Source organism: Portunus trituberculatus, chromosome 50 (genome assembly GCF_017591435.1).
Source record: "Portunus trituberculatus isolate SZX2019 chromosome 50, ASM1759143v1, whole genome shotgun sequence".
Taxonomy (NCBI): domain Eukaryota; kingdom Metazoa; phylum Arthropoda; class Malacostraca; order Decapoda; family Portunidae; genus Portunus; species Portunus trituberculatus.
Genome location: NC_059304.1, coordinates 19496175 through 19523680, shown reverse-complemented (window position 1 = coordinate 19523680; position 27506 = coordinate 19496175). Strand labels below are relative to the sequence as shown.

The window sequence follows — 27506 nt, the reverse complement described above, 5'->3', positions numbered from 1 at the left end:
TTCTTCACCGTTTTGCACTTCCATCAAAAGAACATCTAACAACAGAAATGGATACAGCAGTGTTGAAGACAGTTTGTGTACTGCTAGAATCGAGCATTTCAATATGTAATTGAGAAACGCCACGAAGCTTCGAAAACACCAGAATATTTGTTAATGAAGATTTGTAGACTGCATCACATAGGTTCCGTTACCACAACTCGAGGAGCCTCGAAGCGAGGGCAAGGTGGCGTATTTCCGACACACTCCTCTCCTCATCAAGGAAAGACCGAGCGGCGCTGGAGCTTCAGACTTCACCTGGGGAAACGAAGCCTGGACGAATGGACTCCATATTGAATCTATTGAACGGGGAGCGGAGCCTGCATTAGTGTAGTGATTGTGATGTGATGAGTGCTGGAGGAGGAACCAGTACTTGCACTGCTGCACACCAGCTGATGTTCGTTTGCATGGCTGTCAGTGCTGCTGGTGCCTGGGCCAGCGGGACGCCTTCAAATACCGATAACAGACGGTGACAGTTGACCAGCGGTGAATATAGATTGAAGGAACTGTAAGGCAACCCAGCGAGCAACCAGGAATTCGCACGTGGAGGAAGGCAAGAGCAGGAGGTAGTGATGGGTGTCTCACTGCTGCGCACACAGTTTAACTCATCGTGTTTGCTGATTTATATTTTTTGACTAAGTCACTGATTGGTATTTTCGTTGTAAGTATAATTACTGTATTATTATTGATGTTATTATTTCATTAATATTATTGTTATGGTCATTATTTTCCATACTTAATGATGTCTTATTTATTATTATCATTGTTTGTGTTATTTGTAGTTGTGGATACGCCACAGCCCACGCCCACCTAGACTATGTAGAGCAGAGCTTCTTAACCTGAGATTCGCGAACCCTCAGGGGCTCAAAATTTTCGTAGGTACTTGGGTGGCTTATCTAATAATATCTTTTGCAGTACCGTTGCATATTGACTTAGTGTCAGTCGCTAAATGTCAGATTACTGCATGGGGGTTCGAGTTGGCCTTATAACTCAGGGGGTTCTTAACGAGAAAAAGGTTGAGAACCCTTGATCCTTTTAACTGACAGGTCCATATTAGAGCTGCGGCTTAATGGGCCTTGCCTTATTATCAGTATTGTTTATTGTTACTATGTAGCGCACAAGTAGCTCCCTACTGGGTGAGGCAGCCGCCCTACCTTTATTTTTTAGCACGAGCGAAATGTCTATTCAGGGATTTTATTAGGTCGATATCATAGCCCTGAAGTCGTCACGTGTCAGTTACGCCGCACCTCCTCTCTCGACACTACTTCAAGTCCACCTCCTCTGCCTCACTCCCTCTTGTTTGTACATTTCTCACACTCCCTCTCCATCTCTCTCTCTCTCTCTCTCTCTCTCTCTCTCTCTCTCTCTCTCTCTCTCTCTCTCTCTCTCTCTCTCTCTCTCTCTCTCTCTGACATGAATCTAAGTGAGCTGCTGGATATAAGTAGTTATTGCTCCATAGTAAATTGCGCGAAACTAATTGCTCCAGAAATAAATTCTCGCATTATCAATTTCTTGTACAGCAAATTGCTCAAAATGCTTCGCAACATTTCCTTAGCAGTCAGTCTTCAAAATTTACTTCCTTTTTTATGACTCTAGTGCCATAAATAGTCGTATATTAATTTTTGCAACCCCAAGGCAATCTCAATATCTTGGCACGTTCTGAGCACTGGTACGCTGATGAACTTTTAAAACAGTGCCTTTGATATTTGGTCAACTGTATACAAGGTGAAGTCAGGTAATATTACACTCCTCGTATATGCACTGTTACCTAATAAAGAAACTTACAGAACAGGGGTGGGCAAACTTTTCAGGGTTATGGCCACATTAAAAAAAAAAAAAAAAAAATCACAATCTTAAAGGGCTATACTATACTATATTAATCCAACGTCATTAATATTTGAAATGCAGAATTAAAGGCATCTAAAGAAAAAGCCATCCTCACACACATGTGCACACTTGCGGGAAGGAAATTAAATGCTCTCAAAACTATTTGGCGTTGTTTATTTACTTGCTCTTTCAAACTTACTAACATTTGTCAGGCCGCTTGAATTACTTAACCGAGCCGCATGCAGCCCGCGAGCCGTAGTTTGCCCACACCTGATATAAAAGATGCCTAAGGGCTTTCAAATAAATAAAAAAAAAATAATAATAATAATAAAATAGAATAAATAAATAAAAAAATCTGCATTCCAGCCATTGACAAAACAGATTGATTTTGAACTTGGGATGGTTAAGGACATAGAACAAGAATTTCCAGTGACTAAATGTAGCGGGGGTTACTTTTTTTCATTTATCAAAGCCTTTATCAAGAAACTCAAGCAAGTGGCCTTAAGGCAATGTAAGACACCAATGCTGAATTTGCTCTTAAAGTTTGTCTCTTATCTGCGTTGGCATTCATACTTGTACCCAATGATGTAAAAACATTTGAATGTCCAGCAAAAAGTGAAAGTTTTCCGTACGATCTTGAAGTAGTGGATTATTTTCAAGACACGTGGATTGGGCAGCCGCATAGACGTAGCCGTAGACGCGGGCTTATTTTGTTTAACCCCTTCAGTACTGGGACGCATTTTTACCTTGAGTTTTGTGCATGATTAGACGATTTTGTTTACATTAGGAAGGGTCTATGGAGGTCAGAAGATTAATGGCCACAGTCTTCATTATTGTAAACTCCACATAAGTTTCTGAAGCTGTATAGAATCACCAATAGTAAGCAGAAAGAATATGGAAACATGTCATGGTATTGAAGAGGTTAAGCGTGAAATATGGAACTGTTTCCTTAATGTTGTAGAAGGAATGGCGATAACAAACTGTTCAATTGAAGGGTGGCGCAACAGCTTTGAACATCTTACTTTTATTATTTTCATCCAACGATTATTTTCGAGCAATCTGCGTCTCCACCAGTTGATAATTCGAGAATTAATTTTTTTCTGAGCAGTTTACTTTAGGGCAAGAGATTTCGAGCAATTTGCCAGATACCGACACACACACACACACACACACACACACACACACACACACACACACACACACACACACACACACACACACACACACACACACACACACACAGAGAGAGAGAGAGAGAGAGAGAGAGAGAGAGAGAGACTAAAAATTCCAAAGCATTTAAGATAAAATCAGTGAAAATCAAGATTTAAACGACGAAAACAAGACGAAGTGGGAAATTAGCTTCCTTATCCTCACCTAGTTCGTTCGTTCTCTCTCTCTCTCTCTCTCTCTCTCTCTCTCTCTCTCTCTCTCTCTCTCTCTCTCTCTCTCTCTCTCTCTCTCTCTCTCTCTCTCTCTCTCTCTCTCTCTCTCTCTCTCTCTCTCTCTCTCACATCGTTTAATGTAAAAGATCAATGAGGAAAGACGTGAGTAATAATAATGGAGAGGTAAGGAGGAGGAGGAGGAGGAGGAAGAAAAAAAAAGAGGAGGAGGAGGAGGAGGAGGAGGAGGAGGAGGAGGAGGAGGAGGAGGAGGAGGAGGAAAAAAGAGATGAGCCTCAGAAGTACGTACAGATGCATTCATTGTGTTATGGAGAGCAAGAGAGATAGAGAGGAATGATGCGTTATGGAGAGCAACAGAAATAGAGAGGAATGATAACGGGGAAAAAGATAATAATAAACATGTTTAGATAAAGCCTTAAATGACTGTGTGTGTGTGTGTGTGTGTGTGTGTGTGTGTGTGTGTGTGTGTGTGTGTGTGTGTGTTTCACTGTTTGATCTGCTGCAGTCTCTGACGAGACAGCCAGACGTTACCCTACGGAACGAGCTCAGAGCTCATTATTTCCGATCTTCGGATAGGCCTGAGACCAGGCGCACACCACACACCGGGACAACAAGGTCACAACTCCTCGATTTACATCCCGTACCTACTCACTGCTAGGTGAACAGGGGCTACACGTGAAAGGAAACACACCCAAATATATCCACCCGGCCGGGGAATCGAACCCCGGTCCTCTGTGTGTGTGTGTGTGTGTGTGTGTGTGTGTGTGTGTGTGTGTGTGTGTGTGTGTGTGTGTGTGTGTGTGTGTGTGTGTGTCCATGTTTGATTATGTCGTTATGTGAAATTCCACGTTTCAGGGTTCGATTATTCTCTCTCTCTCTCTCTCTCTCTCTCTCTCTCTCTCTCTCTCTCTCTCTCTCTCTCTCTCTCTCTCTCTCTCTCTCTCTCTCTCTCTCTCTCTCTCTCTCTCTCTCTCTCTCTCTCTCTATATATATATATATATATATATATATATATATATATATATATATATATATATTCTGTGCCTGTCTTTCTTTCTTTCTCATACAACTTGGTTTGTTTCTCTTGTATATTGTCGTTTATGTATTTTCTTTGTTTATTCTTATTATTTATTCTTATTTATTGTATTTTTTTCGGCATAACTAAGCAAAGGTGTAAAGTTTTAGCCTCAAAGCGGTAAGGGAGTAGTCAAGGCCAAAAGATTCTCCAAAACTATATAATTGTATATTGTATTTTTTTCGCTCATTGCATTTTATTCTATTTTTGTTGTTCATCTCCGTTTTCGTCCTCCTCATCCTCCTGCTCCTCTTCTTCATCATCATAATCGTCGCCAGCAGCAGCAGCAGCAACAGTAGCACTTTTTTCATCATCAACGTTTTTATCATGTTCATATTTCATCGGCATTCTTCCTTGTTTATTCTCCCTCACTTCTTGCTTCAGGTCGGCTACTCACTCTTACTTTCTTATACTTGTATAACTACTAAAACTATTCGTTACCCCGAGTTTTTCTTCCCGCCGTGGTACAGCGGAGCCATACATGCTTTGGGGTCCGAGGGGTCTCCAAGCGCACGGGTTCGAATCCTGTCCACGGTCTGAGTGTAGGTTGGGCTTCCTCACTCGGGGCAACGGTTTCCTAGCGGGTGGGTTTTGAGATAGAAGGTACCACAAAAAAGTATCCCCTTTAGCCCATAAGTTCCTGTAAAAAGCCTTTTTTCCTCTCCTTTCCTCTCTTGTGATGATAGAACGTAACTTCAGTAATATTGAGGTGACTTGGACCATTGTGGTGGTTCCCGTCCTTGTATCTCCGCGAGTCATAAGAGACTGGAGTTGCGAGTTCTATTGTTTATGTAGATTATAGTGTAAAGGAAGGAGAGGCGAGTTTAAACTTTAGCTTGGAATTAGAAAGGAGGATAGAGCATAGAGTTAACCCCTTCAGTACCACGACGCGTTTTCATATTCATTCTGCTTACAATGTGGAGATTCTATACAGCTTCAGAAACTCATGTGGGGGATTAAAATAGTGATAACTCCTAGCCATTAATCTTCTGACCCTTCCTAATGTCAATAAAATGGTCTAATCGTACATAAATCTCAAGGTAAAAATGTTTCCCAGTATTGAAGGTGTTAAGGAGAAAGTAGGGAGTATAAAAAGAAGGATGTTAGACTCCAAGAAAGGAAATGAGTAACAGGAATGAGAGTGAGAGGAAAAGAAAGTGACAGGCGAGTGTGTAAAGGTAGAAAAAATGAGAGATGCTGCGTAATTGTCAAGTAGAGTCAGGTATTGAGGGTGTAGAAGTGAGAGTTAAGGAAAGTACAGGAGAAATGAAACCTTGATGCTCTAATCGGTAAGTGGAGATAGTAGTTGAAGGAAAAAGGGGGGGGTGAGAGTTGCTGCTGAAAGAGATTGTAATGGATTCCTGCATTAGTGTAAGTTTATAATTCAGTCGTCTTGTTATCTTGCTTATCATTCTTTATCTCTGTATTTGTTTTTGTTACCTGTCCCTTACAATGCTATCTTTCTTAGTTTAATTTATTCCCTAACTCTTTCTTCGTTAAGTGCTTCTGTCTGTTTCATTTGCCTACGTTAACAAGCTCTCTAACTCTGAAAGCTATTCTCACATTTTTTTTTTTTTTTTTTTTTATAAGAAACTTCAATGTAATATATTTCTAGTCACACACCATTCTTTCCTTAAGGGGCTTCTATTTCATCGCACCAACAACAAACTATAACTTACTTTTGTTACGTACTTTAACTAAGGAGCATCTGTTTCATCTCGCCAATAACAAAAATTCATAAATTCTCATGGTCTTTTCCCTGAGGAGCTCCTATTTCATCTATTCCCAATAACTAACTAGCCTTTCCTCTTGAAGTGCCTTGCGTTATCGCCTGATGCACCATGACAAGCACCTGACCCTGTCCCTCTCCTCCCTCAGCCTTCATCGCAGCCACGCCCGACCACTGGTGTCACGTGGCCCCGCTTGACGACATCACTGGCTCACCCTCGCATGATTTGCGCAACGGCTCCGTGCCCTGGTTGGTGACTCGCAACTTTGCCTTCTTCGTCACTGAGTCTTTCTTGCGCTGCCCTCTCTCTCTCTCTCTCTCTCTCTCTCTCTCTCTCTCTCTCTCTCTCTCTCTCTCTCTCTCTCTCTCTCTCTCTCTCTCTCTCTCTCTCTCTCTCTCTCTCTCTCTCTCTCATATTATGAAACCCTTTATGTTCCTTCCCTCTATTCTCCTTCTCTCATTTTAATTTGCCCTCTCTCTCTTCTCTCTCTCTCTCTCTCTCTCTCTCTCTCTCTCTCTCTCTCTCTCTCTCTCTCTCTCTCTCTCTCTCTCTCTCTCTCTCTCTCTCTCTCTCTCTCTCTCTCTCTCTCTCTCTCTCTCTCTCTATTATGAAACCCTTTATGTTCCTTCCCTCTATTCTCCTTCTCTCATTTTAATTTGCCCTTACCATTTCATGCTCTTCACTTCACTCTCTCTCTCTCTCTCTCTCTCTCTCTCTCTCTCTCTCTCTCTCTCTCTCTCTCTCTCTCTCTCTCTCTCTCTCTCTCTCTCTCTCTCTCTCTCTCTCTCTCTCTCTCGCTTTTTTTCCAGTTTAACTTTTCATTCTTTCATTTATTTTGGTTTTCTTGGAATTATAAAGATTGTATTTTTGTTTTGTATCTTGTGAAGTTATTTGCTATTATCTTTTGTATTAACTCCTTGTAGTTGTCCTCTAAGGTTTTCCTCTCGAATCCTCTATTTTTTTTTTTTTTTTATCCTTTGTATTTTTTTGTAGTCCTAATCACCCTTTGGAATCCTTTATTATTCTGTTTGATCATTTGTTATCATTCCTTGTAGTGTTTTGTATTTATCCCTAACCCCTTCAGTACTATGACGCATTTCTGTATTCATTATGCTTATTATTTGGTGATTTTGTACGGCTTCAGAAATTTATGTGGGGATTTAAATAGTGAAAACTGTGGCAGTTAATCTTCTGACCTGCATAAACCCTTCCTAATGTCAATAAAATCTCATAATCATCACCAAAACTCAGGGTAAAAATATTTCCCAGTACTGAAGGGGTTAATAACCTTTTTATTTACCGTCGTAAATGTTTGAATTTATAAAACATCAGTAATTTTTTTCAGTTTTCATTTGTAATCATACTTAATTAAACACCTCAAGTAATAATTTTGTACACTTTGCAATCTTTTTTCTTCATTGTTCTTTTTCATAGTTTCCCATTTTAGTATATTTTAACTATAATTCTTTCTAATCATAACAATTCATTGAAAATTTGTAACTGCCTGTCACCACCACCACCACCACCACCACTCCTGCAGGGTTGTGGAGTGGGATGGCAAGGGCGCGTACTCCTCCTGCAGATACTATGACAGGAACTGGACGGGGTTGGTGGCGGGCGGGCTGCGAGAGGAGGACCTGCCGCTGCTGCCTATCGCCGGCGTGCCCACAACTGAATGCAACAATTGGGTGTACGATCACTCTATGTACGAGACAACCGCAGTGGAGGAAGTATGTGGTTTGATCATGTGTTGGTTTTGGAAAGACAGGGAAAGTGTTGTTCTCTGTCTGTTCCCTTTGGTTTTCCTTTATTCTTTGTCCTTTTCATTTTCTTTTTTTCATCTGTTCCTTTTTGTTTACCTTTTATTCTTTATTTCCATTTCGTTTTTTTTACTTTTTTTCTCTTTGTTCTGTTTTCTTTGTTTCCTTTTGTTTCCCTTTATTCTTTATTTCCTTTTCGTTTTTTTTACTTTTTTTTTTCTCTGTTCTGTTTTCTTTGTTCCCTTTTGTTTTCCCTTTTTTCTTTATTTCCTTGTTTTTTTTATCCTTTTTTCTCTTTGTTCTGTTTTCTTTCTGTCCCCTTTTGTTTCCCCTTTATTCTTTACTTCTTTTTAGTTTTTTTTACTCTTGCTTTCTTTTTACTCTTCTACTTTGCCTCCTCCTTCGTGTTTCTGTTCTTCTTTTGCTTCTGTTTTTTTCTCCTTTTTTTCTCAGTTTTCTGTTCCTTTGTTTGACTCTTCTTGTTCAGTCTCCTGTGACTTCTATTGCTTCTTCATTTGCTCCTGTACTTTCTTCACCTTTTCCTCCCTTGGCTTTTAGTGTCTTTATTATTTTACTTTTTGTTCTTATTCTCTACCTCATCCATTTATTTACTTATTCATTTATTATTATTATTATTTTTTATTTATTTATTTATTTTATTTTTATTTTTGCTCTTTTCTCTTTCACTGTTTCATATATACCACCACCACCACCACCATCAGCATCACCACCTTCTGCTTCCTCCTCCTCTTCTTACTAGTACTGCTATTTCTGTCATGGTTTAGTCGTTCATCTTCTTATAATCTACTTCAACCATTTCTCATTCTTGTTTAATTTTGTTACCAATATTTTCTTCAAATCATTTTTTTTCCTCTTTCATTTTTGTTTCAATTTTTTTCTCCTCTCCTTTTTATTGTCTCTAATCTCTCATGCTGCAATCTCTCTCTCTCTCTCTCTCTCTCTCTCTCTCTCTCTCTCTCTCTCTCTCTCTCTCTCTCTCTCAAATTCACAGATGGTAATGCCCTGGCCATGGTCTCCCCCTGTTCCTCCTCTCTTTCCTCCCCTTTCCCTTTGAGGTAATGAACTTGAACTTTACGAGGTTTTCTCATCTGTGCATGTAATATATCAATTTTATTGTGGAATCATATGTTATGGTTCAGGTGTGTGTGTGTGTGTGTGTGTGTGTGTGTGTGTGTGTAATGGGGAAGGCTGGGTGGGTGACCAGACCAACAAGCGACCGTGAATAAATACACACACACACACACACACACACACACACACACACACACACACACACACACACACAGAAAAGGTCGGTCATGTGTGACAAATTTATTGAGTTTCTACTCTAGAATAGTTGATAAAGTACAAGAGAGAGAGGGATGGGTTGACTGTATTTATTTAGATCTAAAAAAGGCTTTTGATAAAGTGCCACATGAAAGATTACTATGGAAGTTAGAGGAGAAGGGTGGCTTAAAAGGAAGCACATTGAGATGGATGAAGAATTACTTAAGGGGGAGAGAAATAAGGACGATAGTTAAAGATATGAAGTCCAAGTGGAGAACAGTAGACAGCGGAGTGCCACAGGGGTCAGTATTGGCACCAATACTTTTTCTCGTATATATAAATGACATGCCAGAGGGAGTGAACAGCTACATAAATCTGTTTGCGGACGATGCGAAACTGTGCAGAGTCATTAAACAAAAGAGGATTGTGAAATACTACAGGAAGACTTAAACAAGATCTGGAAATGGAGCAAAAAATGGGAGATGGAATTCAATGTGGACAAAAGCCATGTCATGGAAATGGGAAAAAGTGAAAGACGACCAGTGGGAATCTATAAGATGGGAGATGGAGTAGAACTAGAAAAAGTAAAAAGGAAAAGGACTTGGGAGTGACAATGGAAGAAAATAATCAACCGGTTAGCCATATTGATAGAATTTTCAGAGAGACGTATAATTTGCTAAGGAATATTGGAGTAGCATTTCACTATATGGACAAGGAAATGATGAAGAAATTGATAAGTACTAAAATAAGACCTAGATTGGAATATGCAGGAGTTGTGTGGACTCCCCATAAAAGAAACACATAAGAAAATTAGAGACTACAAAAATGGCTACAAGAATGGTTCCAGAATTTAAAGGGATGGCATATGAGGAGAGACTAAAGGCAATGGATCTACCAACCTTGGAGCAGAGAAGAGAGAGGGATCTGATACAAGTTTATAAATTGATTAACGGAATGGATGAAGTGGATAATGAGAAACTGATCCTGAGAGAAGAATATGACTTTAGAAGCACAAGATCGCATAGTAAGAAACTAAGGAAGGGACGATGTCTGAGAGATGTTAAAAATTTAGTTTCCGCAAAGATGTGTTGAGACTTGGAACAGTTTGAGTGAGGAAGTGGTATCAGCAAAGAGTGTACATAGTTTTAAAGAAAAATTGGATAAGTGTAGATATGGAGACGGGACCACACGAGCATAAAGCCCAGGCCCTGTAAAACTACAACTAGGTAAATACAACACACACACACACACACACACACACACACACACACACACACACACACACACACACACACACACACACACACACACACACACACACACACACACACACGGTAGCTCAGTGGTTAGGCGCTGGCTTCACAAGCCAGAGGACCGGGTTCGATTCCCGGCCGGGTGGAGATATTTGGGTGAGTCTCCTTTCACATGTAGCCCCTGTTCACCTAGCAGTGAGTAGGTACGGGATGTAAATCGAGGAGTTGTGACCTTGTTGTCCCGGTGTGTGGTGTGTGCCTGGTCTCAGGCCTATCCGAAGATCGGAAATAATGAGCTCTGAGCTCGTTCCGTAGGGTAACGTCTGGCTGTCTTGTCAGAGACTGCAGCAGATCAAACAGTGAATTACACACACACACACATATACACACACACATATACACACACACACACACACACACACACACACACACACACACACACACACACACACACACATACATATACACGCACACGCGCAAATGGGCAAGACTCTTAATGTGTAGCCCCTGTTCACATAGCAGTAAAATAGGTACGGGATGTAACTTGAGGGGTTGTGGCCTCGCTTTCCCGGTGTGTGGAGTGTGTTGTGGTCTCAGTCCTATATACCCGAAGATCAGTCTATGAGCTCTGAGCTCGCTTCGTAATGGGGAAGACTGGCTGGGTGACCAGCAGGCGACCGTGGTGAACACACACACACACACACACACACACACACACACACACACATGGATCTAGAAGATAGCTACAAAGATGGTGCCGGAAATAAAGACCTAACACATGAAGAAATACTTAATGAAATGGGACTGCCAATCTTACAAGATAGAAGAGAAAGAACATAATAACAATGTATAAAATAGTTAATGGCATTGAAAAGATATGAAAAGATAGACAAGCAAGACCTGGTGGTGGTGGCAGATGAAGCTGGAAGGACAAGAGGATATGCAAAGAAGATCAGGAAGAGGCAGTGTGTGAAGGATATTGGAAAATACAGTTTTCCACATAGAATGGTGGAAAAGTGGAATGCATTTAGTGATGAAGTTGTTACAGCACATAATGTGTATAACTTTAAAGAAAAATTAGATAAATAGAGATATGGAGACAGGACAATATGAGCCGTGCTTGAACCATCAAGTATCCAACACTACAAGCACTCTTCATCCACCATTACCTCACCCTCCCATCTACCATTACCACCGCTACCTCACCCCCTTTAAGAGCAGCACTCCTAACTTTCCTTACCCTCACAGTAGCAGCTGATGTGTAGTAGCAAGCTGGTATCCAACACTACAGCATCCTTTATATCCTTTGCCACCTTTATTTACCACCACCATCTAGCACCTTGCCTCCCTGCAGTATCCCTAATCTTCCTTGTCTTCACAGTGGGAGCTGGTGTGCCGTAACAAGTACCGTATGTCTCTGATCCAGTCCACATACATGGCTGGTGTGCTGGCAGGGGCTGTGGTGCTCAGTGAACTGGCAGACAAGTGAGTAAAGATGATGAGGGATGCAGGGAATGACTGATGCCTTGTGATGTGTAGTTACAGATTGGTATGGATGTAAGGCCTGTATTCTTCAATGCTTTGCTCTCTCACCATCAATACTTTCCAAGGGCTACAGTTGAAGAAACTCGTGTTTTTTAAGAGTATTTTTGCACTTCTGGTGATAGATTGGCAATATTTCTAGTTTATTAAAAGGAGAAACTGTCCTGAAAACCTGACTAGTTGTCCCTGTGGCCTTCGAAAATTGTCATAGTGAGAGGGGAGACGTATCTGAATATGGGTGTAAGAGTGAATATTCTGACAACAAATGACAAGTTTGTAATCTCTTGATGTGTGAGTGAATCTTGAAACTGGAAATGACTCGAGCTTGTATGTATTCTAAAGTGCTTTCTTCCCTCCCCAGGACTCACAGAGATATTGCTCAAGTTCTCATGTGTGCTTGTGACAAATTATCAGTGTAGAATCTTTCTGAAACTATCTCTAGAACTGATAATGCCCTCAGAAAATTCCTAGACCTTTCACCAGACCTTGTTTGACAATAATTAAGTCAAATTTTCACCTGTGCTTTTCCCAATTATTGATACAGAAACCTTGTTGCATTGTCTCAAACTACAATAATGCCCTTGACAGTCCAAAAGTATGTTTCTTGAGAGAGAGAGAGAGAGAGAGAGAGAGAGAGAGAGAGAGAGAGAGAGAGAGAGAGAGAGAGAGAGAGAGAGAGAGAGAGAGAGAGAGAGAGAGAGAGAGAGACAGACAGACCAGAGAGAGAGATAGACAGACAGACCAGAGACAGAGACAGACAGACAGACCAGAGATAGAGACAGACAGACAGACCAGAGATAGAGACAGACAGACAGACCAGAGATAGAGACAGACAGACAGACAGACCGACCAGAGAAAGACAGACAGACAGACAGAGAGAGAGAGAGAGAGAGAGAGAGAGAGAGAGAGAGAGAAAAAAAGAAAAAAAAAAAAAAAAAAAAGAGAAATGACTGATAAGGAGGAAGCCAAAGTCATTGATAAAGGTACTACTCTCACAAGAGATAGTGGCACTTAATATCCTGCTACTGTTCTCTACCTCTTATCTCCTGCACCCTACTCATTCCAAGCTACTCTCCTTTGCTTATCTCCTCTGTGTCTTTGTGAGGGCCTTGGACTGTCTGGGGTAGTTGTACTAGAGCAGTATGGAAAGGATACAAAGTAGTAAAGAAGGAAGATAGGAGAGAGATACAAAGTAGTAAAGAAGGAGTGGGAGATAATTAAGATAGGGAGAGAGATGAAGATAGGGAGAGAGAGATAAAGATAGGAGAGAGAGAGAGAGAGAGAGATGATAATAGGAAGATAGATTGAATGGTGAAGATGTAAGATGAAATAATGGTAAGGAAGATGGTGAGAGAGAGAGAGAGAGAAAAAAATTTTGACAGCTCTAGTGATATGAGAATACTATTAGCTCTCTCTCTCTCTCTCTCTCTCTCTCTCTCTCTCTCTCTCTCTCTCTCTCTCCAAAATACCCACAAAAAATAAATAAATAAATAAATGAAAAATCTACATTACAACTTTAAATACCAGTAATGCACCACTCATTGCTCCCTCCTATGTCCTACACCACTCCTGCATCCTTCATCCCTCCTCCTTCTGTGCCTCCTGCAGGTTTGGCCGCCGCACCATCTCCCTCATCTCGGCACTGGGCTTTGTGGTGTCTGCCATCATCGTCGCCTTCGTCACCGAGTACTCCCTCTTCCTCCTCTTCAGGTTCCTCGTTGCTGCCTTCGGGTCGGGCCTCTTCCTCCCTAACTTTGTGATTGGTTAGTAGTGGTGGTGGTGGTGGAAGGAAAGGGAATGTATTGTTTGAGGGCATAAAGAATGGATAGTTAACTGTATAGCTCTTGATTGTTGTTGTTTCTATTTGATTGTATTTTTTTTGGTTTGTTTTTAGCAGGATTGAGTTGAGAATTTATGCGGTTTTGTTTTTCAAGCCCTTCAGTACTGGGACACATTTTTACCTTGTGATTTGTGCATGGTTACACCATTGTATTGACATTAGGAAGGGTCAGTGTAGGTCAGAAGATTAATGGCCACAGACTTCACTATTTTAACCACCAACATGAGTTTCTGAAACTGTATAAAATCACCACGTGGTAACCAGAATGTATATGAAAGTGTGTCATGGTACTGAAGGGTTTAATACCAAATGAGGTGTTTTAATGTATTGTGTGTATGTACCTATATGGTTTGCACTCCTTGTTTCTTCTGGTGATGCTCTTCTTGTATCTATTGATTGCTTTATTTAGAAGCTATTTCTATACATGCTTATATCTCTTCTTCTCGCCTCCTTTACATGCTGACCTCTTCTATCCTGTATTCTTTCTTCCTCCTTTTCTATATTGTTATCTACTCCTCTTTTTTTTCAGTGTTCTTTCTGCATTGTATTTCCTCTGGTGATGCATTTCATTCATCTCTTACTTTAATCTCTTTTTCTTATTTTTACTTACAAAACTATTTATATTCATTCTTAATTCTCATCCCCGTCTTCCAATGTATATTTATTGTTTGTTGTGTTCTTTTAGCTCTTTATTTCCTCCATAGATCTAATGTATTATTTGGAAGACTGCACATTTTTCTTTGTATTTGAAAACAAATTCTTTATTTGGAAAACTATTAACTTTCACTACTATTTGGCACATCCTTTCCATAATTACTAATCACTCTGGGACATCTCTACTAGTTCTGCAGCCACCTACAACCATAAAACTACATAGAAACTCTAAATCTATCCTTTTTAAATCTTTCTTTCTTTAGATGCTTATAAACACTTCACACAAAAGTATCTTGCCGTCCCTTTCAACAATTATCCCGGCAGTGATGGAGACGGTGGGGCCGGAGGGACGCACCACCATGGGCATGCTGTACCAGTGCTTCTTTGCTGTGGGCTTCATGCTGCTGCCAGGAATTGCCTATACTGTCAACAATTGGAGGAACCTTCAGCTCTGCATATCTATCCCTAGTGCTCTGCTGCTTCTCTATTACTGGTGGGTGGAGAGAGAGAGAGAGAGAGAGAGAGAGAGAGAGAGAGAGAGAGAGAGAGAGAGAGAGAGAGAGAGAGAGAGAGAGAGAGAGAGAGAGAGAGAGAGAGAGAGAGAGAGAGAGAGAGAGAGAGAGAGAGAGAGAGAGAGAGAGAGAGAGAGAGAGAGAGAGAGAGAGAGAGAGAGAGAGAGGTTACTCTTGTTGACTGACTGATGCTTTGTGAGTACTTTAGAAAGAGTATAGGCACTAGTTTTTAATGGTGGTTAATGCTTTGTGGACACTAAGATACAATGTCGGTGCTTCTCCTGGGCCTTAACCTATCTATTCCTTACGTCCAGAGTCTGCGAGATAATATTTTCCATAATATTTTCCCCTTTCTCACACTAACTTCCCTCTACCAGTCTCTTCTCTCAATCCTATCTCTTCATGTTCATCATCCTGACTAGAGAGAGAGAGAGAGATTTCCTCCTCATCTCACTATATTTTCCCTGCATTCCATCTTTTCTATCTTATTTCCCATATCTTTCAGTATTCTTTATCCATAGATTGACAGAGTTTATCTTTAAATTTGAAGTGATAGTGAATGAGAATGAGTATAAGCACCGCTAGCAGCACTGTTAACAAGGGTGTGGCTCAGGGTGCTGCCAGAGTCCCCACGGTGGCTGATGATGCAGGGGAGGTTTGAGGAGGCCATGAAGATTCTGAAGAATGTGGCCAAGAGTAATAGGTCCTCATTGCCACCAAGGGAGGAGCTGGATACTCTTCGTGACAGCTTCGAGTTGGAGGTAAGGAGGAGGGTCTGAGGCAGTGGAAAAGATAGTCAAGGTAAAAGAAAGAAAGAAAAGGGAAAAAAGTTGCTTCAAAATATCTTACACATTATATACATTCATAAGGAAGGTTGTATCTTTTGTAAAACAGTGGAAGTCAAGACAGATACAGTAGACACCTGATAAAATTATTACTCCCATTGAGATGTGAAGCACTGGTTGAGCAGGTGCTGTGAACCTAACATTAAAGTCTCTCTCTCTCTCTCTCTCTCTCTCTCTCTCTCTCTCTCTCTCTCTCTCTCTCTCTCTCTCTCTCTCTCTCTCTCTCTCTCTCTCTCTCTCTCTCTCTCTCTCTCTCTCTCTCTCTCTCTCTCTCTCTCTCTCTCTCTCTCTCTCTCTCTCTCTCTCTCTCTCTCTCTCTCTCTCCACCCACCAGTAATAGAGAAATTTATATAATTTATATAATTAAATATGGTGATTCCTATCTTACACCAATTTGACAATCATTTCATTATTTTTTTTTATTGCAATTTTTGTTGCCCTTACTGCTGCCCTTCCTACATTAAAAGAAAAAATTACTCCTTGTCACTCTGTAGGAATCAAATGCACAGCTTGATTATTTCTCCTATATGTACAATGCATTGTGTGTGTGTGCTCTGCTAATCTATTTCTTTCATGTGTCCAGCGCAAGAAAAGTGAGAAGTTGCAGGAAGGCTTCTTAGAGAAATTCATCAACTTCTTCAGGAGCATTGTAAGTAAATGGACAACTATGGGAGGCCATACACCAAGTACTCATTTGTTGGCTGCTTAATAGAAACTTTGACAAACAAACACACTCAGTTCAACTAAACTCGCTTTCTCCTTCCCCTCTTTTAAATATAGATTCTAGCAGCTTATAACTTCATTCATTTTCTTTTTCCTGCCCTCTGATATTTACTCTACAGGTAAAAATTTACTTAATTTCTTTCCTTCCTCAAACATGAATTCCTACTCATCATAACTTCACTCAGTTTCCCTTTCCCTACCCTCAAATGTTGATTTCTGCATATCACACAACTTTATTAGTCCATTTCTTTCGTCAGATGTTAACCTCCCTCTGTGTCCACTCATACAGGTCACAACTGCACTCCCTCTCCCTTTCCTTCTCAGATATTCCCCCTTTACATCTTTCCTTTCCTCCAACCCAACACTCCTTACCTCCCTTTCAGTGTTTACTCTTGCAGCTCACATCTCACAACTCAGTGTACTTATCTAGCAAACTTGCTTTCTTTTTACTAAGATTTAACAATACAGTATATTGAATTTTTCTTTCAATCTGGTTTGAAGATTAAGTAATATGATTTAATAATGCCCACAACTTCTCTCCTTCTTCTCAAACATTCACTCCCACAGATCACAACATAACTTGACTGACTTCACCTTCCCCTTCTTCCTTGCCTTCCTTCCCTCAAACACCATCTCCTGTAAATCACAAGCTAACTTACCTGATTTCACCTTCCCCTTCTTCCTTGCCTTCACTCAAACACCCTTTCTTGCAAATCACAACCTAACCTAACTAAACTTCCACTTCTTTCTTCCCTTACAAATTGAACTCTTTCACTCCCTTCCCAACCTAACCTAACCTCTTCTTTTTTTCTCTCACAATTGAACTCCACTCCCTTCCCTTCCCACAAACACCTTCCCCCTTACAATTGAACTACTCCACTCCCTTCCCTTTCTTATCTTCGTGCAAGCACCTTCTACCAAAAACCATCTCCATCAGAACACACCCTAATTTTAACCCAACCTTTTCCTTTTTTCTTCCTTCCCTCTCCTCAAAGACTGTTCTCCACAGATCACACTCCTCAGCACCCGGAACATGAGGCGCCGCTGTCTGATCATCTTCTTTGCCTGGTTCGTGGTGAGCATGGTGTATTATGGCCTCACCTTCAGTGGCGGCAACATTGATGCCTCGCCCTACCTCCTTGTCTTCCTCTCCGGCCTAGTGGAGATCCCTTCATACTTCCTCGTTTGCTGGACTCTCAAAAAGTAAGGTGGTGGTGGTGGTGGTGCTGGTGGTGCTGGTCCTGCTGGTGGCTGTTGGGTGGTCAGATTTGGTTTTATTATAGGAAAGATTTATTTTCTTGTTTGTATTTTTATTTTTCTGTGAATTTTTTAAAGTTTGAAGCATTTTTTTTCTACTTGCTTTTTATTATTTCTTTTTGTTTCATGATTAAAGTCTTTTTAAATTCTAATTTTTATACAGTATTTTTCATTTGCTTTTTCTTATCAGAATCAAGGTTTTCTTTTTTGTCTTTACAAAGACTTTACATTTGTTATTCCCATTAAGAAAATTTTTTTATTTTTCATTTATTTTGTTTTGTTTCATTGACGTCAGGTTTTAAAAATTTTACTCCACTTTTGTTTCATGATTGCTGTGTAATAGTTTTTTGCTTTTGTCATAATTAGTATCCTAAGTTTTTTGGTCTTTTAAATCAAAATATTTTTCTTTCCTCCTTTAACTCAACTGACATCCACTTTTCATATGTAATATTTTTCTTCCCCTCCTCCATCAGATCTATCTTTTCTATATTCACTTAAGGATTTAATTTACTTTTTATTTTAATAGTTTTAAAATCTTTTCCCTTTCTCTCCTTTGTCATTTTAGCCTCCCTTAACCCTGACCATATGTGATGTTTTTCCTGCAGTGTCACAGTATTCCACCACAAGACGTCACTTGGCTCTCACCTGCTGGTCTTTCACCTAGCTGGTCTTTGTCCCTCTGCTTACTCCATCTATCTTTGCAGGTTTGGCAGGCGACTGAACCTGTGTGTGCTGTTCACCATCTGTGGCACTGCTTGTCTCCTCATCCTCGCTGTGCCTAAGGGTGGGTGCCAGAGCAAGATATTAGAGTTACTGTGTTAGTTATCTTTAGGAATAAGGAAGGAAAGGTGCTGAGTGTTGCTGTGCGTATTATCCAGAGAAAAGAGAAGGAAGAGTTTCAGTTTATGATATTAGGAAGAAAATTACTGCAAAGTATCTCAAGTGTTTTTAATTTGTTATACTTATTTAAAATTCCTCTCTCCACACTACTACTATTATTTCTCTCACACCTGAGCATCATTATAAAACAGTTGTCTGTCCTTGGCTGGTGTCAGATGCCCCCTTTCTCTTCCTCATCAGCTTAAACCTCTATTTGAAACTAGTTTTTGCACTTCACTTTTATACTTTCACTCATCTAGCTGAAACTCCTTCATTAATAGAAACAGTTAAAATCTTTCAACATTCAGCCCACCTCAAGGCTTCTAACATCTAGCCTAAAATATCTCTAATAATTTGACTTCACCTTTCCCCCATTTCATGCTTATGGCACTATTGCTATTTCATCCATTTCTAAAGATGAACTCCACTCAAACCTTTCTAATCCTTCAATATTGGGTACTTTTCTAATATTTTGCTTTTTAAAAGCTTCAACCCATATTAATTTGTACCTACCGTAATTTCACCGTGGTCGCCTTTACCTATTTTTGTAACAATTTCCTCCCTGTTTGTTAGAATTAAGGTAGAATATTGTTTTCCATTGTGGATTCTAAGATTACTGGTTTAAAAAAAATATCCTGAATTATCTTTAAGAAATTCCTTAGCTTCAGTGTTACCCATTGTAGCACAACAGTGCTGCACACTAATAAGGATCCTGATACTTCCTTACTATCCACTCTTTGAGACTGTTTTGCTATCTGTTTTGATTATACTGTTAATACATAATAACATAATGATGTATCCCTAACATCCACTGCTATGCCTTCTCCTCTCCTTTTTTTTCCATATCTTTAGACCATCAACCTTAATTTGTATGTATAAGAGCCACTTAACACTGCAAGATTCCCCCATAACACTTTTCCCAAGTTTTCCTCAATCAATCAGTCTAGTTCTCTCATTTATCTCTCATAGTACCACCTGTTCCTCATTACCACTATCTCCCATGACAATAACACTGCCCTTCCCACTACACACAGAAATGGTGTGGTTGAACATGACGCTGGCTACAGTTGGGAAGTTCTTCAACTCAGCGGCATTTGGAGTGGCATACATCTACTCTGCTGAATTGGTGCCAACAGGAGTGAGGAACATTGCAGTGGGGACGTCCTCCATGTGTGCCAGGATAGGATCTGCCTTGGCTCCTTCATTGTTGACCTCCTGGTGAGAGAATGTGTGTTGTTACTGGGATGTGCCTCCAGCAGGAATAAAGGGTGTTACAGTGCTGGGGTTAGAAGAAAGGAAGGGTGTTTTATTTATTGGTTGGTGGTTAATGGGAGGATGAATTAATTTTAGCATCTTACTTATTCAAGACCTACTAATACTTTTTAATGAAAGGGGGTTGTTACTTTGGTAGAGTTAAGGAAAGTGCAACTGCAGCCATCATCTCAGCCATTTTTGGCTGTGCAGCTGAGAAAGGAGAGAGAGCCTGAGCTTGGTGGTCTCACTCGGGTTGGGAGGGGTTGTATGTCAGCCTCCTTCCATGCTGGTTGCAGGCAGACTATCTTCCACAATGCATTGAGCATGGTCAGCAGCACCAGCCAGCACAAAGTAAAGCACGCTGTCTGTCCCCGCCTCTCCTCTTCACTTTCACCAGCTCTTGGAGGGAGAAAGGCTGGTTCCTCTCATTGCCTCTTCGACAACCTCACTGTGGTGCAGCTGGAACTGCTGCTGGAGAAAATGTATGCACAGTGGAAGCTGGTCACTGCAACCTCGCGCTGTTAAGACAATAACAAGCCTCTCAGTCAGCTGTTTTGGGTATGGGTGGGTGGGGTCGGGCAGCGCCTGACGCCATCCTCATACTTCTCCAGAGTTGGCCTAAGGATATATGGTAGCTGGAAGTGGAGCACCACTCCAACCACTTAGCCTTCCTGGCCCTCAGGGACACTTGCCACACACGCAGACAATGACATCCTGCAAAAGTCTCAAGTTGGTGGGGTGGCACTGGGGTGCCTCTCATAGAGCTTCCTGTGAATGTTAATGCAGTAATTGTATTTCCACACCTCCTTGCTGTAAAATCACCAGTTTGGCCATTGGCAGCAGTGCATGACTCTTCTATGGTTGGCTGAGTTGGCTGCATTCAGAATGTCACCAGTCAGGTCCCTCTCCTGCCAGTGGATGTTGTTAGTTGGCTAGTAGGTGGTCCACCACTTGTATAGGGAGGCTTGAAACTTGGCCCAGTTGGCTCTCCTGATGTCCCAGAACAGGCTTGGGGATCACTGGGGTAGTGAAGTGGTCGCTGGTGAGGGTGGGGTGCATCTGCCAAGCTACGTGGCTCCATCAGCGAGCACCTGACACCAGAGTGAGGTCAAGCCTTCCCCTGTGGTTGTGGATGGCCTCACATGTGTTGATGAGTTGGATGTGAGTGACCTCTCAGAGCAGTGCAGCCTGTCTCGTTGGCTGGGGATGGTGACTGCAGCATGGGGTGGTGGGTGTTGAAGTCATCTGCCACAAGGAGGTTGGTGTGGGAGGTGAGGGTGAGAAGCTCTCCTGCCTCCAGTGGATACTGCTGGCTCTTACTTATATTATACACTAGGAGTGGGAGACCTCCCACCTGCAGCTCAAGTGTTAGCACCTGCATGCCATCCCTGCAGTGCACTGGGGTGGCAACTCAGTAGTGAGGGATAGTGCTCCTCACCAGTGCTGCACAGACTCCTCATTGCTGTCCTGCTGCTATTGCTGCTCCTCGTCGCTCCTAACAGACAGCTCGAGTCACTGATGTTGCTTTCCATCAAGTCAGGCTGGAAGTTATGGGCACTGAGCAGTACAACACCAGACATCAAATGATTCATCCCAATCTCCCCACACTTATGTGCAACCTTTCAGCTAAATTCCTCTGTAGTTATTGCTTACCCATGTGAGAGAGATGAAAATAATGGATAAGCAGTAATTCCATGTCTTGTGATTATCAATGGTAGATCCCAAGACCTATCTATTAATGTGTTACTTGTTCTAATTTCACTATGTATATTATTACATTGATGTATATACTATGATAGATACACACACATTGTTAGTGAAGAAAAGTAAGAAGCATTCTTCCTTTACTTTCTTCCTCATTGTTCTGTTCTTTCTTATTGTTCTCACTTTTCTTCCAAACACTCCTTGACTCCCAACTCTCACCACCACAGGGAGACTTCCACTACGCTGTGCCATCCACTGTGTTTGGCCTACTCTCCGTGGCTGCCGGCCTGCTGGCTCTGCTGCTTCCGGAGACTGACAAGATGCACCTCCCAGAAACAGTGGAAGAAGTTGAGGCCATGCCAAGGTAGAGGAGCAGTAAAGGTTCAACCCCATCACCACTACACCTACTGCCACTGTCTTGCCATTCACACACCTGCCACGAAGTTCCATCTGTAACCTGCTGTCCTATTTCATTGTCACATGGGTTTGTGTCTCTGAAGTGCCTTGTGCTTGCCTGAGGACTGTTTTCTAAAGCCACAGGTGATTTTTCAGGTTTTCATGGGTGTATTTTGCATTGATGATGCAGATGTGTTGTATAACTTATCAATTATGAAAATGCCCTTGAAAGCAAAGCTCACTGCAGTCTGGTGAAAGCAGTCCAGATAAGATGCACAAACATTTAAGGATACAGTCCTTGTTGGTCTCTACTTGTAGGAGTACGTTTTGTCTCGGCTGGTGATGCACATTTTTATTTCACATGAAAAGCCAGCTTTCTCCACTGAATGCTGAACAAATGGCAGTGTTCCAGAATTCTTGACACAAAAATTTTCATAACAATTATCACTTTGAGAATTGCATTTCTTTTGTAATAAATGACTCTTAGATTGCTTCTGGCATTTTTAAACATGAATTATTCACCCAAGTTTTCTTCTGGTGGCTGGTGGTCTTGATACCACTGAGAGAAAAGGCTGCTTATGTGAAGAATGTGTTCACAGCTGACTGTGTTGTTGATCACACTTGTTAACAACATTGACGAGTTACAGTGATGCATTGGATTTCACAGTGCGACATTAAAATCAACTCTGAAGTTTCATTCAGAATTACTTTACTTCATCACAACCAATATTCATATATAAGATAGCATAATGCAATGTAAATCTGTATTACAGTGATACTTATGTATTCCGTGACATTGATAAGATAATGCCATTGTATGTATTACAGTGAACAGAGTAGTATTTGCTTATTTAGTAAAAATGCATAGGGCAACACATTTAGTAGTTGTATAACATTTCTAACCAAGGAAAAATTAATATCTAACTCAGAAAAAAATTTCAAGTTATACATCTCAAGATCTCACAAAACAGACACTTAAAATAAAAAGTTAATTAAACCCTTCATCCAGGACAACACCAGCCCTTGATATTTTGTAGTAGAAGGACAGGCAAGGCTGACCAGAATCCACTCTAATCTTGTTGATCTCGGGCCATTTAGTAACATACCAACTTGTGCTTCCTGGGAGTGAGATCAGAAGTTTGATCCCCCCCAGCCCCTCCCTCTCATGGCTGTCCTTAATCTCTTCAGTACTGGGATACATTTTATTCACATAGCAAGGATCTAGGAAGAGTGATTAATGAACAGAGTCTTTGCTATTTTAATCTTCACATAAGTTTCTGAAGCTGTATAAAATCGCTAAATAGCAAGAAGAATAATTATGAAAATGCGTCATGGTACTGGAGAGGTTAAGATCAATTCCTCAGCACATACTGTGTTCTTGGAGATTTCTGTGTCAACCTTGTTATTGACAGGTTGGAAGTTCCTAGTTTTCAAAGGTGTTTTTATGATTCTAGTTCTATATAGTTCAACATGGATTTTACATCATCAATCAGAAAAAAATCATCACAAGTAATTTCTGGCTACTTATATTTTCTGGCCTTTGAAAAATATAAAAAGGTCTCTAGCTACTTGTAACTTCTGGCCTTTGAAAAATGTACAAGAAACCAAGCTAAGAACACAAGCTTTATATTTAGTATGATTTCTGTAAACAATAACAACATTCCACATCTGGCTGGAGCACAGTAAGGGTAACACTGCACAGGTCTTCTACAACCACCATTATCACTGGCAAGCAATGATGAGGAAATATTATGTCTACTGTGTACTGTGCTTTTTGAGATGGTGGTCTCTTGCTTTTTGAGGTGGTGAAGAAACCAAAAAAATGGCTATAAAAAATTATTTCAACGTAAACTATCACTTCCATTACATTACTGTGCTCTTTAAGATAATGAGGGAGAAAGTGAAGAGAACCTGTCAGCTACTCTCACTAGAACTCTTACAACTACCACTATCACCACCAAAGCTGTCCTTCTGCATCTACTTCTACATTACCACCACCACAAGTCCAAACCACACCTTCTCAACAACAAGGTCCCAAGACTATACCTAGTTACAAAACTGTGAGTGGCCTGACAAACATTCCTCCATTCCTCAGTGTAGGTACCTGAAAAGAAAATAGAGGAAGCTAATGATGATAACAGTCAATTGGGGAATGTGGCTGTGATGGATAATAAAACCCAAGATAAAAAGAAAAATGCAACATACTTTAGCAAACTTGTGAGAAATTATACAGTTTGAAAGAGAGAAATAGAATAAGATTGATAAGAGATAGTACACTGAAGAACGAGGAGGGGAAAAATGCTTAGGTGGTGAAAGAAATAATAAACAGAAATGCGGTGAAATTATGAGAAAGTGCACAAAAGAAAGTAAAATATCGAGTGCACAAAAGAAAGTAAAATATCGAATGCAGAAAAGAAAACGTACAATATCAAAGCAAAGTTGTGGAAAATGCATGTTGGAAAAGGAAGGAACATCATCAAATTCTGTAGATCAAAATATGAAGCATGGTAAGTTGAAAGTTGCCAGAAATTTAAAAGAATAAAACACAACCTTGATTTAAACAAAGTGAAAAAAAAAAAAAAATTGTGTGTTTCGTTCAGACTTACACAAAAATAAAGAAAAGATAATCGCTTACTACAAAAGAGAATAGGTTAGAATATATTAACACCTGATTAATATCCTGAGTTAAAAAGGAGACAGGGAAGGAAAGGCAAGGAATGAACAGAGGTAAGTGAAGACACACACACACACAAGTTTAGAGCCACCATGTAGTAAAGTTTTCTTACCGATGTAATATTTTGTGAAGTGTTGAGGAGGGTTTTCTATTGTATGACTGAAATAAACGAAGATTTGTAAGTTTTGATATTGATTTCCATCCTTCAAATTCAAAGTGTGGAAAAATAAATAAAATCCCCGAGAATAATTAGAAAATATATTACAATTTAAAGTTTAGAAAAGATTGAAACATAAAATATAGAGTAACTTTACAAAGAATTACGAAAATATTAATATCCTCTAATGTTTAAAAATAATGAAAAAAAACTAGAAAAAAACTAAGATGGAAAAATATAAACTGTGTATGTGTGTGTGTGTGTGTAAGTTTCTAACCACTCCATGAATGAAAAGTGAAAACAACAGTAAAACAAAAATAAATGATAGTAAAAAGCTGACCACCACCACTCAGTGAAAGCATCTTCCTCTCCCCATTACCCCTAAACACGCCCTGAAAGAAGGTGAAAGTGTATTATAACATAGTCTCTCTCTCTCTCTCTCAATCACATCTCAAAATCACTAACAGTTGCAATGACCACATCTCTCTCTCTCTCTCTCTCTCTCTCTCTCTCTCTCTCTCTCTCAATACAATCACACCTCAAAATCACTAACAGTTGCAATGACCACATCCATCTCTCTCTCTCTCTCTCTAATACAATCACACCTCAAAATCACCAACAGTTGCAATGACCACAAACAAAGACAAATTGTGTTAAAGGCAACACATCACTAGTAGCAATCCTTAGTGGTTATAGTCTGTCTACTCTAAAGAGGCCCCGTGTTCAGAATATATTGTAGCTTTTTGGTGAGACAATTGACTTGATGTGAATAATACTAAGTCTTGTTTACTCTTCATCCACACACTTCCCACAAAGACAGCTCACGGTTTTCCTCAAGATCTGACAACTAGAACTACCCTAAACAGTATCTCCTCCCCTTTTTTTTATTTATACTATGTGGGCTTTTCATGGAAGTTTATGGGCTAAAGGGGTATCTTTTTGTGGTACCTCCTATCTCAAAGCTCACCCGCTAGGAAATCGTTGTCCCGAGTGAGGAAGCCCAACCTACACTCAGACCGTGGACAGGATTCGAACCCGTGCGCTTGGAGATCCCTCGGACCCCAAAGCACGCATGGTTCCACAAATTTAGTCCATAAATTCCCGTGAAAAGCCCACATAGTATAAATGAATAAATAAAAAATAAATAAAAATACACGCATTCGTCCGGAGCACATACAGACCGAGAGCCAGGAGCGACTTTAGAATAGACACTAGAATAGACACACTGTTGATATTATCTTGAAAATTACATATACACTTTAATCTTTCCACTTCTTACATGTGTAGCCGCGTATGTTTTCTAAAGCAAATTATGTAAAGGTGAAAATGCTAACATGTCATATCTTAGCCTAACGTGGCCAGAAAATCGCCACCTGTCGTTAATATGGGGAGTGCGGCACACGTGTGGGAGGGGACACACCTGGCGGGGAGGAGAGGTAGGGGTGGCACACGTGTGGAGGCTGGAGGCTGTTGAGGGTGGTAAGGCAAAGCGGTCCACCTGCTCCTAACACGCCCACCTCTCTTTGCTTTTACTCCACCTGCGCTGTGCTTACTGATACATCCATCTACTCGGGAACTCTGCACCCTCGTCTCAAATTTCAACGTGTGTGTGTGTGTGTGTGTGTGTATGTGTGTGTGTGTGTGTTAGGGGTCCGTACTCAGAAACGCTCTACTTACTCTCTCACCACGACCATTTTGAAAGCCCATAGAAATGATTAATCGGGTTCACACGTGCTTATCCCTTCGTAATAATGGCGAAATATGGTTCATGTCACTGGAACCGTTAGCACAATTAAAACCCAATGTAGATTCAATTATGGGGTTTTGAAAGTTGTGTGTGTGTGTGTGTGTGTGTGTGTGTGTGTGTGTGTGTGTGTGTGTTGGTAATAAAAAATTCAGCTCCATTTCTGTAACTGAGGTGTTCGTTTTTCTATCTTCGCACCCTGAAAGCTAAATCAAAATGCGTTCATTGAGTTTGACAGCATGGAATGGTTTGGTCAATGGAAAACTGTGTGCATTATACCAACCGTTTCATTAATGTCATTTGTCTGTCTTTATAATTACACTTAATGATATCACTCCTCCTCCTCCTCCTCCTCCTCCTCCTCCTCCTACCACCACCAATACTACTGGCGCACGTGTTACTGTCCTATAGTCACTTTCTCAATACTTTCTTCTTTTCCTCTCACTTTCTCGACCAGCAGTTTCCTTCATCACACACACACACACACACACACACACACACACACACACACACACACACACCAACCTTCGCCTTGATACAAATCCTGAGTACAATGTTAATTCAGGCGCCACGTGGTTCAGGTACAGAGAATGACACCGCATACAATAACGAGCTTCGCGTAACCACTCCAATACAGGGTTTCAATGTGGTAATCTCACTCACTCTCTCTCTCTCTCTCTCTCTGATGTCACGTCACCACAAGGATAAGATCAGTGACGCACCTTTAAAAGTCACCTAAAACTACCTTGTGTGATTGTTTTTACATGCTGTTCGAAAATGCTAAATAAACGAAAAAAAAACTATTATATATTGGTATTACCGGTATTTAAGGAAATAGTGGTATATCGGTGTTATGTTTACGTATCGAACCGTAACTTATCAGAATACCGGAAATATTGATACCTACTTTCTTTGTTGATACCGCACATCTTACAGTCTCGCCTCACCACCTCCCTG

General features: G+C 40.6%; 1 protein-coding gene and 1 long non-coding RNA gene across 3 annotated transcripts in view; one reads left to right on the top strand and one right to left on the bottom strand.

The window, feature by feature from the left end:
- Positions 1 to 24830, top strand: part of LOC123499540 (organic cation transporter protein-like) — a 34250-nt gene extending 9420 nt beyond the window's left edge. Inside the window, 12 exon segments of the mRNA XM_045247643.1 lie at positions 6217 to 6316; positions 7609 to 7798; positions 11750 to 11853; positions 13519 to 13673; positions 14729 to 14897; positions 15530 to 15677; positions 16345 to 16410; positions 17494 to 17687; positions 18446 to 18525; positions 19655 to 19819; positions 19822 to 19838; positions 21806 to 24830. Of these exon segments, the coding sequence (XP_045103578.1) occupies positions 6217 to 6316; positions 7609 to 7798; positions 11750 to 11853; positions 13519 to 13673; positions 14729 to 14897; positions 15530 to 15677; positions 16345 to 16410; positions 17494 to 17687; positions 18446 to 18525; positions 19655 to 19819; positions 19822 to 19838; positions 21806 to 21946 (1529 nt within the window). The 3' untranslated portion in view covers positions 21947 to 24830.
- LOC123499543 overlaps positions 17608 to 27506 on the bottom strand; it is a 32354-nt gene continuing 22455 nt past the window's right edge. The window contains exons 3-4 of one of the 2 annotated variants that reach the window (XR_006673026.1): positions 18387 to 18519; positions 17608 to 17735 (exon numbers count right to left, since the gene is read on the bottom strand). This is a non-coding gene — a long non-coding RNA (uncharacterized LOC123499543). Of the gene's footprint in view, positions 17736 to 17922; positions 18520 to 27506 lie in introns of those variants that run through there. The other variant, XR_006673027.1, reaches the window with a different exon arrangement.